The following is a 12949-nucleotide window of genomic DNA, read 5'->3' as shown; positions in this document are numbered from 1 at the left end:
CCACTGTAGTGTCGTCCGCAAACTTGATGATTGAGTTGGAGGCGTGCATGGCCACGCAGTCGTGGGTGAACAGGGAGTACAGGAGAGGGCTCAGAACGCACCCTTGTGGGGCCCCAGTGTTGAGGATCAGCGGGGTGGAGATGTTGTTACCTACCCTCACCACCTGGGGGCGGCCCGTCAGGAAGTCCAGGACCCAGTTGCACAGGGCGGGGTCGAGACCCAGGGTCTCGAGCTTGATGACGAGTTTGGAGGGTACTATGGTGTTAAATGCTGAGCTGTAGTCGATGAACAGCATTCTCACATAGGTATTCCTCTTGTCCAGATGGGTTAGGGCAGTGTGCAGTGTGGTTGCGATTGCGTCGTCTGTGGACCTATTGGGTTGGTAAGCAAATTGGAGTGGGTCTAGGGTGTCCGGTAGGGTGGAGGTGATATGGTCCTTGACTAGTCTCTCAAAGCACTTCGTGATGGCGGAAGTGAGTGCTACGGGGCGGTAGTCATTTAGCTCAGTTACCTTAGCTTTCTTGGGAACAGGAACAATGGTGGCCCTCTTGAAGCATGTGGGAACAGCAGACTGGGATAAGGATTGATTGAATATGTCCGTAAACACACCCGCCAGCTGGTCTGCGCATGCTCTGAGGACGCGGCTGGGAATGCCGTCTGGGCCTGCAGCCTTGCGAGGGTTAACACGTTTAAATGTTTTACTCACCTCGGCTGCAGTGAAGGAGAACCCGCAGGTTTTGGTAGCGGGCCGTGTCAGTGGCACTGTATTGTCCTCAAAGCGAGCAAAAAAGTTATTTAGCCTGTCTGGGAGCAAGACATCCTGGTCCACGACGGGGCTGGTTTTCTTTTTGTAATCCGTGATTGACTGTAGACCCTGCCACATACCTCTTGTGTCTGAGCTGTTGAATTGCGACTCTACTTTGTCTCTATACTGGGACTTAGCTTGTTTGATTGCCTTGCGGAGAGAATAGCTACACTGTTTGTATTCGGTCATGTTTCCGGTCACCTTGCCCTGGTTAAAAGCAGTGGTTCGCGCTTTCAGTTTCACGCGAATGCTGCCGTCAATCCACGGTTTCTGGTTTGGGATTGTTTTAATCGTTGCTGTGGGTACGACATCGCCAATGCACTTTCTAATGAACTCGCTCACCGAATCAGCGTATTCGTCAATATTGTTGTTGGACGCAATGCGGAACATATTCCAATCCGCGTGATCGAAGCAGTCTTGAAGCGTGGAATCAGATTGGTCGGACCAGCGTTGAACAGACCTGAGCGAGGGAGCTTGTTGTTTTAGTTTCTGTTTGTAGGCTGGAAGCAACAAAATGGAGTCGTGGTCAGCTTTTCCGAAAGGAGGGCGGGGGAGGGCCTTATATGCGTCGCGGAAGTTAGTATAACAATGATCCAAGGTTTTACCAGCCCTGGTAGCACAATCGATATGCTGATAGAATTTAGGGAGTTTTGTTTTCAGATTAGCCTTGTTAAAATCCCCAGCTACGATGAATGCAGCCTCAGGGTGTGTGGTTTCCAGTTTACAAAGAGTCAGATAAAGTTCGTTCAGGGCCATCGATGTGTCTGCTTGGGGGGGAATATATACGGCTGTGATTATAATCGAAGAGAATTCCCTTGGTAGATAATGCGGTCGACATTTGATTGTGAGGAATTCTAGATCAGGTGAACAGAATGACTTGAGTTCCTGTATGTTGTTATGATCACACCACGTCTCGTTAATCATAAGGCATACACCCCCGCCCCTCTTCTTACCAGAAAGATGTATGTTTCTATCGGCGCGATGCGTGAAGAAACCAGCTGGCTGCACCGACTCCGTTAGCGTCTCTTGAGTGAGCCATGTTTCCGTGAAGCAGAGAACGTTACAATCTCTGATGTCTCTCTGGAATGTTACCCTTGCTCGGATTTCATCAACCTTATTGTCAAGAGACTGGACATTGGCGAGTAGTATGCTAGGGAGTGGAGCGCGATGTGCCCGTCTCCGAAGCCTGACCAGGAGACCGCTATGTTTGCCCCTTTTACGGCGTCGCATAGGGTCGCCGGCTGGGATCAGATCCATTGTATTGGGTGGAAGGCAAAACACTGGATCCGTTTCGGGAAAGTCATATTCCTGGTTGTAACGATGGTGAGTTGACGTTGCTCTTATATTCAGTAGTTCCTCCCGACTGTATGTAATGAAACCTAAGATTACCTGGGGTACCAATGTAAGGAATAACACATAAAAAAACAAAATACTGCATATTTTCCAAGGAACGCGAAGCGAGGCGGCCATCTCGGTCGGCGCCGGATGGCTCATTCATCACAAAACCCACTAATATTTCTAATTACTTCAATGATTTTTTTTAATTGGCAAGATTAGCAAACATAGGCATGACATGCCAGCAACAAACGCTGACACTACACATCCAATAATAAATTATAAATTATGAAAGACAAGCACTGTAATTTTGAATTCCGTAAAGTGAGTGTGGAAGAGGAGAAAATAGTACTGTTGTCTATCAACAATGACAAGCCACTAAGGTCTGACAACTTGGATGGAAAATTACTGAGGAAAATATCGGACGATATTGCCACTCCTGTTTGCCATATCTTCAATCTAAGCCTACTAGAAAGTGTGTGCCCTCAGGTCTGGAGGGAAGAAAAAAATGACACTACCCAAGAAATGTAAATCCCACTTAACTGGCTCAAATAGCCAACCCTCTTGTTACCAACTCAGTAAACTTTAGTAAAACATGGTGTTTGACCAGATACAATGCTATTTTACTGTAAACAAATTAACAACAGACATTCAGCACGTCCAGCTGAAGTTGGAAGTTTACATACACTTAGGTTGGAGTCATTAAAACTCGTTCACAAACTATAGTTTTGGCAAGTCGGTTAGGACATCTACTTTGTGCATGACACAAGTCATTCTTCCAACAATTGCTCACGGACAGATTATTTCACTTATAATTCACTGTATCACAATTCCAGTGGGTCAGAAGTTTACATAAGTTGACTGTGCCTTTAAACTGCTTGGAAAATTCCAGAAAATGATGTCATGGCTTTAAAAGCTTCTGATAGGCTAATTGACCAAATTTGAGTCAATTGGAGGTGTACCTGTGGATGTATTTCAAGGCCTACCTTCAAACTCATTGCCTTTTTGCTTGACATCATGGGAAAATCAAAAGAAAGACCTCAGAAAAAAATTAGACCTCCACAAGTCTGGTTCATCCTTGGGAGCAATTTCCAAATGCCTGAAGGTACCACGTTCATCTGTACAAACAATAGTATGCAAGTATAAACATCATGGGACCACGCAGCTGTCATACCGCTCAGGAAGGAGACACGTTCTGTCTCCTAGAGATGAACGCGCTTTGGTGCGAAAAGTGCAAATCAATCCCATAACAACAGCAAAGGACCTTGTGAAGATGCTGAAGGAAACAGGTACAAAAGTATCTATATCCACAGTAAAACGAGTCCTATACCGACATAACTTGAAAGGCCGCTCAGCAAGAAAGAAGCCACTGCTCCAAAACCGCCATAAAAAAGCCAGGCTACGGTTTGCAACTGCACATGGGGACAAAGATCGTACTTTTTGGAGAAATATCCTTTGGTCTGATGAAACAAAAATATAACTGTTTGACCATAATGACCATCGTTATGTTTGGAGGAAAAAGGGGGAGGCTTGCAAGCCAAAAAACACCATCCCAACCGTGAAGCACGGGGGTGGCAGCATCATCTTGTGGGGGTGCTTTGCTGCAGGAGGGACTGGTGCACTTCACAAAATACATGGCATCATGAGGATGGAAAATTGTGGATATATTGAAGCAACATCTCAAGACATCAGTCAGGAAGTTAAAGCTTGGTTGCAAATGGGTCTTCCAAATGGACAATGACCCCAAGCATACTTCCAAATTTGGGCCAAAATGGCTTAAGGACAACAAAGTCAAGGTATTGGAGTGGCCATCACAAAGCAAATAGAATCAATCCTATAGAAAATGTGTGGGCAGAACTGAAAAAGCGTGTGCGAGCTTGGAGGCCTACAAACCTGACTCAGTTACACCAGCTCTGTCAGGAGGAATGGGCCAACATTCACCCAACCAACTTATTGTGGGAAGCTTGTGGAAGGCTATCCGAAATGTTTGACCCAAGTGAAACAATTTAAAGGCAATGCTACCAAATACTAATTGAGTGTATGTACATTTCTGACCCACTGGGAATGTGATGAAAGAAATAAAATCTGAAATAAATAATTCTCTCTACTATTATTTTGACATTTCACATTATTAAAGTAAAGTGGTGATCCTAATTGACCTAAGACATGGATTTTTACTGGGATTAAATGTCAGGAATTGTGAAAAACTGAGTTTAAATGTATTTGGCTAAGGTGTATGTAAACTTCCGACTTCAACTGTATGTCAATTAGATATTTCTGCATTTCATTTTCAATAAATTTGCAACAATTTCTAAAAACATGTTTTCACTTTGTCATTATGGAGTATTATTGTGTGTAGTAGATGGGTGAGAGAAAAACATACATTTCATCCATTTGAATTCAGGCTGTAAAACAACGAAATGTGGAATAAGTCAAGGGGTATGAAAACTTTCTAAAGGAACTGTATATTAAGACTAGTGAGATTACATGTTGATTGTAGCCTTTCACTCACCTCTTGGACCAGTGAAGCCATCCAGACCTGGGGGTCCAGGAGCCCCTGTTCGTCCTTTGATAGGAATGAAGTTGGTGACTCCTGCGACTCCGGGGGCACCTTTTCTACCTGGAACAGATGGAAAAGTTAGACCATCTCTCTTACAATCACATCTCTACAAATAGTACACAGTAGATTGTTAAATGTATGCTATTTGAATGTATTTTGACAACTTGCTGCAACGCAACTAGGGGGATATTGAAGATTCTCAACTGCACTCCAATATTATGCAAAAATGGTGCGTCTACAAACTCTTGATCAGAGACATTGCCTTTGTTTTAACGAGCACTGCATTGAATAGTGTGTTATTTCTATGTTGACTTTATTCACATACCCTTTTCTCCTTTGAGGCCCTCATCTCCTGGTAAGCCTCGTTGACCGTCGAAGCCCCTCTCTCCTTTCCTTCCCAGGGGTCCTAGTGCTCCACTCCTCCCTGGACCACCCACTGTCCCATCCCTACCAGGTACCCCTATTATACCTGAACACAGGACGCCATATTGGATATCAGCTCAGCTCTGGCTGCACACATAGGACATCATGGATGCTAATGCAAATGTTTGTTGCATTGGCTGGGACCCCAGATGTCCCCATGGACTACATTCCAGGTCCATACTTGCAAACCACTTAGAATGAATGCTCATGTTCATTCATACGACTTATCATAGACTATGTAGTGTGATTTGGTGTCTCTCTCACCTTTCTGCCCTTGGGCCCCGGGTATGCCAGGGTCCCCTAATGTCCCCATGGGGCCCTGGGCTCCACGGTACCCAGGAAACCCTGGAGAGCCCGGTTTCCCTGCAGCTCCTTTAGGACCCGTGCCGGACAGACCCTCCTCTCCGTTATCACCCTTCTCGCCTGCGTAACCTGACAAACGCACACAGAATTATGATATTACCCAATGAGGCACACCTAAACAGAAATTCCCTACTACGCACACAAGTTTTTATTTTCTTTCTGATTTGAAAAGCTGCTATTGTCAGTAGGACCTACCTGGAGGGCCTATGTCCCCTATTAGTCCCATGGATCCTTGAAGGCCTGGGGGCCCCTTTTCACACTGTTCAGGGGTGAGCCCTGGGGCCCCATATCTGCCTGTGGCACCACTCTCTCCCTGCTCCCCCTTCCTTCCCGGTGTACCAGGAAGCCCCGCAGCACCTAGAGAAGACAAGTCAACCCTCTCTGAGATCACACATAATGAACTAAAACTATTCAATTTTTGTGGATAGCTTCTGGTGTTTTTGGTAGTTTCTGGTTTCTCTGACCAGTTGAGAGGCATATGACTGTACACATTATAAGACTGTCAGCTGTAATATGGAACAAACTACCTCATACCTAAAGCAGACGTTGCAAAATCTTTAATCAATTTCAATGTCGCTTATTGGTGGTACCTGTTAATCCGATTGGACCGGGTGGACCTGGCACTCCTTTGGGCCCCGACAGCCCCACTACACCCTTGAGGCCCATAGGTCCTGGAGCACCAGGGACAGAGTCCCCAAATGGGCCCTTCAGTCCTGGAGACCCTCGGAAGCCAGGAGAGCCGGCAGCGCCGTCGTAGCTCAGACCCTCAGCACCAGCCTCTCCAGAGTCTCCAACACACCCCACTGAGCCTGGGGTAGGGAAAGAGAGAACATTTATCTAGTGTAAGCTTTAATTCAATTAAATTAACTTATATTGTTGTGTGGAATGTTACATACTACAAAGCACAGTGTCTTAACGAACACACCACCAAGATTGTTGACCTGCACGGTAGAGGGCCATTCCTTCACTTGCTAGAACAACTGGTTTCAATGTAGAATCAGCCTGGTTATCAACTTGACTTTGAGCTAATCAGAAAGCATGAAAGGAGCAACAACGAGAAGGAGAAAATAGGGTACTTTTCCCAGTGACATCCACCCCCTTTCATCTGCAAAACAGCCAGAATTTATCTTAAACTAAAACAATAAATCTGCATAAAACCTCTGAAAAAAATATATAATAATCTAGAGCAAGTCTTAGTTACATCTTGGTTGCATATTTTACATCTAGCTAAGGAGTTTTGTGCTTGACAGAACATTATATTGATACGTGCACAAAAATCCCCATTAGCTATCTAGCTTACGTTAGCTTGCTAGCTGAGCCAGTCACACTTCATATGAAGTGAATGGGATGGTAAGTTTCCTCCATAAGCTAGCTATCTAGCCACTGTAGCTAGTAACATTAATATTAAACCAGTATCTTTAGCTAACTAGCTAGCTGGCTATATATGTTGTGCTAGCTAGCAAATTACGATGCTAACTAGTAATGTTATGCAAGACAACGACACATCAAGGCTTGTTTCAAAATTGCAGAGCAGTCTGATCCAAACAAAGACCTGAAGCCTATATAACGTTTCATGAAATCACGTGTTTCATATGCAATATCCCACTGATCCCGGCCATGGTCTCAGTGATTTCCTCAAACACAGATCTCTGCTGGACAAATTACTTACAAATTAACTTTGGAATTTTTTTCCTGATCAAAGCACGTGAGCATGGAGCCGAGCTCACCATAAGGCATAGAGCCAAATCCTGCCTTGGTACTCCCAGAATTTATATTGTATTGAGATAAAAAAAAACAGCTGCATTGGTCCTTTAAGAAAGCATGTACGTACATGTACGATACATTGGCGATAATAGTACTGGAAACAATAGAACACTATGAAAAATCTGGGAAACCAGGCCTGTTATTCATAGCTAGTACGACTGGAATGTATATATAAATGCCTGGAATATTTCAATTTAGGAAAATCTCTTACACAATGGGTTAAAGGTATGTACAGTAACTCTAGGTGTAAAATAGTAAATAATGGCTACTTCTCAGAAAGTATTAAACTGTCAAGATGAGTAAAACAAGGTTGTCCCCTATCAGCATATCAATTTTTTATGGCCATCGAAATGTTAGCTTTTCATATCAGAGCCAAAAATAATATCAAGGGGATAGAAATCTAGGGCTTAAAAACAAAGGTGTCATTGTATGTTGATGATTCATGTTTTCTTTTAAATCCACAATTTCGATCCCTCCACAGCCTCATAAAAGATTTAGATAATTTTTCTAACCTCTCTGGGTCACCAAAAAATATATACTTTTACATTAGCGTGTAGATTACCAATAAAATGGTCTGATGGTGAAGTGGACATACTCGGTATTCATATCCCGAAAATAAAGAAATTATCTATTATTCTAAAATATTCTAATATTGATTAAATTGTTACTTTCCCTAATCAATGTACACACAATACCCCATAATTTTTTGTTTTTTGCAATTGTATTTAAAAAAAAATTTTTTTTTACATAAGTATTCAGACCCTTTACTCATTACTTTGTTGAAACACTTTGGCAACAATTACAGCCTCGAGTCTTCGTGGGTATGATGCTAAGTTTGGCACACCTGTTTTTGTGGAGTTTCTCCCATTCTTCTCTGCAGATCCTCTCATGCTCTGTCAGGTTGGATTGGGAACATCGCTATACAGCTATTTTCAGGTCTCTCAATGTTCAATCGGGTTCAAGTCCGGGATCTGGTTGGGCCACTCAAGGACATTCAGAGACTTGTCCAGAAACCACTCCTGCATTGTCTTTGCTGTGTGCTTAGGGTCATTGTCCTGTTGGAAGTTGAACCTTCGCCCCAGTCTGAGGTCCTGAGTACTCTGGAGCAGGTTTTCATCAAGGATCTCTCTGTACTTTGCGCCGTTCATATTTCCCTCTGTCCTAAATAGTCTCCCAGTCTCTGCCGCTGAAAAACATCACCGTAGCATGATGCTGCCACCACCTTGCTTCACTGTAGGGATGGTGCCAGGTTTCTTCCAGATGTGACGCTTGGCATTCAGGCCAAAGAGTTCAATCTTGGTTTCTTTAGACCAGAGAATCTTGTTTCTTATGGTCTGAGAGTCCTTTAGGTGCCTTCTGGCAAACTCCAAGCAGGCTGTCATGTACAATTTAATGAGGAGTGGCTTCCGTCTGGCCACTCTACCATAAACACCTGATTGATGGAGTACTGCAGAAATGGTTGTCCTTCTGGAAGTTTCTCCCATCTCCACAGAGGAACTCTAAAGCTCTGTCAGAGTGACCATCACCTCCCTGACCAAGGCCATTTCCCCCGATTGCTCAGTTTGGCTGGGCGGCCAGCTCTAGGAAGAGTCTTGGTGGTTCCAAACTTCTTCCATTTAAGAATGATGGAGGCAAATGTGTTCTTGGGGACCTTCAATGCTGCAGACATTTTTTGGTACACTTCCCCAGATCGGTGCCTCGACACAATCCTGTCTCAGAGCTCTACGGACAATTCCTTCGACATCAGTGCTTGGTTTTTGCTCTGACATGCACTGTCAACTGTGGAACTTTATATAGACAGGTGTATGCCTTTCCAAATCATGTCCCATCAATTTAATTTACCACAGGTGGACTCCAATCAAGTTTTAGAAACATCTCAAGGATCATCAATCGAAACTGGATGCACCTGAGCTCAATTTCAAGTCTCATAGCAAAGGGCATGAATACTTACGCAAATAAAGCATTTCTGTTTTTAATTTTTAATACATTTGCAAACATTTCTAAGAACCTGTTTTTGCTTTGTCATTATGGGGTATTGTGTGTAGATTGATGACATTCATTTTTATTTAATCCATTTTAGAATAAGGCTGTAACGTAACAAAATGTGGAAAAAGGGAAGGGGTCTGAATACTTTCCCGAATGCACTGTAAAGGGGAGATTGGAAATGATGCAGACAATTACATTGATAGAAGCCACATTTTATCTGAATTTTAAAGCTAATCTACCCCCTATAAAAAAAATTGGATGACAGGTAACCTAGAAGTTGTGCCAGTAACCGAGAAGGTTGCTAGTTCGAATCCCTGAGCCAACTATGTGAGGAATCTGCCTCTGTGCCCTTGAGCAAGGCACTTAACTCTAATTGCTCCAGGGTCGCTCTCAATAATGTCTCATCCCTAGCTGGGACCCCATCCTCTGAAGGTGTCTTAGGGATATACAAAAAACGCTTGTAAAAATATAAGTACCCCCTATTTGTGATATGTTTGAGGCTTTACAATGGGGACAATCTCTAGTGAGTAAAGCAGAATGGAGAGAAGGCACTAAATCAGGTAGTAATATTCTCTAATGGTAAAAAATTGATCATATTTCTACCTATGGGTCCAGGTGGGCCAGACAGCCCAAAGTCTCCTTTCTCTCCCTTCACCCCGTCCGGGCCCAAAGCTCCAAGATACCCTGGGGGTCCTGACTCTCCGTTCAGCCCTAGACAAAAAAGTAGAAATGTGTCACACCATGTTCAGTGCCAACCTGTTTTGAGAGTAAGTGTATTTTATTATAAATTAAGTGTATATTCAACTGGCATACTCAACCCATACCATTCAACCTGTACTATTCAATCTGGCACATTTCTCCTTGCTCACACGTGAAAAGATTATCACAATGAAATAAGTCTGATGAATTATTTTTGCCCAACCCCTGCTAGTTTGAGAAACAGACGCCTCACAAGTCCTCAACTGGCAGCTTCATTAAATAGTACCAGCAAAACACCAGTCTCAACGTCAACAGTGAAGAGGCGACTCCGGGGTGCTGGCCTTCTAGGCAGAGTTGCAAAGAAAAAACATATCTCAGACTGGCCAATAAAAATAAAAGATTAAGATAGGCAAAAGAACACAGATACTGGACAGAGGAACTCTGCCTAGAAGGCCAGCATCGCGGAGTAGCCTCTTCACTGTTGACGATGAGACTGGTATTTTGCGGGTACTATTTAATGAAGCTGCCAGTTTGGGACTTGTGAGGCGTCTGTTTCTCAAACTAGACACTCTAATGTACTTGTCCTCTTGCTCAGTTGTGCACCGAGGCCTCCCACTACTTTTTCTATTCTGGTTAGAGCCAGTTTGCGCTGTTCTGTGAAGGGAGTGGTACCTAGCGTTGTAGGAGATCTTCAGTTTCTTGGCAATTTCTCGCATCGAATAGCTCTAATTTCTCAGAACAAGAATAGACTGACGAGTTTCAGAAGAAAGTCTTTGTTTCTGGCCATTTTGAGCCTGTAATCGAACCCACAAATGCTGATGCTCCAGATACTCAACTAGTCTAAAGGCCAGTTTTATTGCTTCTTTAAGCAAAACAACAGTTTTCAGCTGTGCTAACATAATTGCAAAAGGGTTTTCTAATGATCAATTAGCCTTTAAAAAATGATAAACTTGGATTAGCTAACATAATGTGCTATTGGAACACAGGACTGATGGTTGCTGATAATAGGCCTCTGTACGCCTATGTAGATATTCCATAAAAAAAATCTGCCGTTTCCAGCAACAATAGTCATTTACAACATTAACAATGTCTACACTGTATTTCTGATCAATTTGATGTTATTTTAATGGACTTTTTTTTTTGCTTTTCTTTCAAGAACAAGGACATTTCTATGTGACCCCAAACTTTTGAACGGTAGTGTATGTATAGAGTAATTGTTGTTTAGTAACGTGTTCATACTGGGCTCATCTGCAAAAGACACTGTGACTCCCTGCTTAAATAAAGGTGAAATAAAAATTGTGTTTACCCATGATAATTCTTTATGTGTGTTGTTATGTTCACATGGCTGAGGTAACTTTGTGCATTTTTTTATTGTCAAATACAATTGATTTATTTATTCAAAGACAGTAGGCCTGTAGGCATGCCCGAAATGCTGAAACATTAGCACAATAAGAAAGTACTTTTTTCTTATACTTTTCACAATGTGCTGGAGTTTCTGTAAGTTTTACCTGGGCATCCGGAATCGCCTTTCTGTCCTGGGGCACCAGGGTTACTGGGTATGCAGGGTAGGGTGTCACCTGCACAAGAGAGAGGCAGCATTGGGTAGGGTGAGGAGAAAAAACAGGATGTCTTGCATAATGTTTTAAAAGCGCTTCTTAAATAATGTAATTTTTTGTCATGAAGGGGTGCTTCAGTTTACTCCAAGGTTGTAATTGAGTGAGCATATATGTATTTTGTTCATCTACCACTCTTCATCCAGTGTAATAATACATACACAAAAATAACTAATAAATAGGTAATTTATGACCAACAGTAATGAATGCTGATTTCCAACCCTGATCTGTCTGTGTTTCACACACACTGACAAGCTCCTTTACCCATGACTCCTTTGAGCCCAGGAGATCCCCTGTATCCTGGAGGTCCCTGGTCGCCTGGGAGTCCCCGTTCCCCAACTGCCCCAATCACATCAGGTCCTGGGGGGCCGACGGGTCCAGCAAGCCCCTTTGGCCCGTCAGGACCTGGATACCCTCTCTCACCGGGGAATCCTGAGTAACTGTCACCCTGAGTGGAACAAATCAAACTTAGGCTGCATTCCAAATAGAGAAAAGACACACCCTCTCCCTTTAGCCCTCAAAATAAGTAGACACTTCTAATGACGTATCATGACGTATGATGAGTTGACACTTGCAGGGCGAGGGAAGAATCAATACATTTTAAATGGACAGCTCTTGCCAGGATATTCGTCACTCGTTCGTCCCACGGTTGTGTTTTCAGTCATCATGGAACCACCGGTAGCTGTGGTGTGCTTAATATATGCACTATAGTCAATTATGATTGCATTTCGTATCTTGGCTAGAAGACAACACATCCGCATCATCGAATAATAGCCACCTGACAATATCAGGTAAATCGAACTATCATTCATTTTACGATATGTGTTTGTGCCATCATGTTCATTAGTAGCACAATTTCTAACTTATTTACATTCATGTTGACTTCTCCATATTGATGTTGGTTTTAAGTTTTGGCTGACTTTTCTTAGTGGATGCATATTCATTGCGAATTGAATTATGGGGCGTTTCAGGCCCCAGAGCGAACAGAATTGTACACTTGCTTAGCTAATTGTTTGGACCGACCTCAAAGATGGCTGCGGGGATTCCCCCAAGGGCATAAGGGGGAATCTGAAAATGGCGCCGGAAGAAATGGCAGCAGTTTTACGGGCGCCCAACCAATTGTGCTATTGTGTGTTTCGCGTTATTTGTAACTTATTATGTACATAATGTTTCTGCAACTATCTTATGGCAAAAAAGAGCTTCTGGATATCAGGACAGCGATCACTCACCTCGGATTAGACAAAGAGTTTTTTCTTCAACAAGCAGGATGCACAGGACATTCTCCGTACACCCGACAAGGCCAACATTCCAGGTGGAAGAGACGCGGGTACAGAGGACACAGAGCGGGATGCCTCGTGAGGATCCGCAGAAGGCGAGTGGGAAAGCTTACCGTCAATATTA

The 12949-nt window shown here is 43.3% G+C and overlaps 1 protein-coding gene across 1 annotated transcript in view; it reads right to left on the bottom strand.

The window, feature by feature from the left end:
* The window catches only part of LOC120018703 (collagen alpha-1(I) chain-like), a 42759-nt gene that overhangs the window by 20302 nt on the left and 9508 nt on the right, over nt 1-12949 (bottom strand). The window contains exons 3-10 of the mRNA XM_038961905.1: nt 11813-11996; nt 11444-11512; nt 9840-9947; nt 6077-6295; nt 5682-5843; nt 5388-5555; nt 5026-5169; nt 4653-4760 (exon numbers count right to left, since the gene is read on the bottom strand). Coding sequence (XP_038817833.1) covers nt 4653-4760; nt 5026-5169; nt 5388-5555; nt 5682-5843; nt 6077-6295; nt 9840-9947; nt 11444-11512; nt 11813-11996 — 1162 coding nt within the window. The remainder of the gene's footprint in view (nt 1-4652; nt 4761-5025; nt 5170-5387; nt 5556-5681; nt 5844-6076; nt 6296-9839; nt 9948-11443; nt 11513-11812; nt 11997-12949) is intronic.

Source organism: Salvelinus namaycush, chromosome 23 (assembly GCF_016432855.1).
Source record: "Salvelinus namaycush isolate Seneca chromosome 23, SaNama_1.0, whole genome shotgun sequence".
In the NCBI taxonomy this organism is placed as follows: Eukaryota; Metazoa; Chordata; class Actinopteri; order Salmoniformes; family Salmonidae; genus Salvelinus; species Salvelinus namaycush.
Note: the sequence above shows the minus strand (reverse complement) of the source record. Positions and strands in the feature narration are given on the sequence as shown.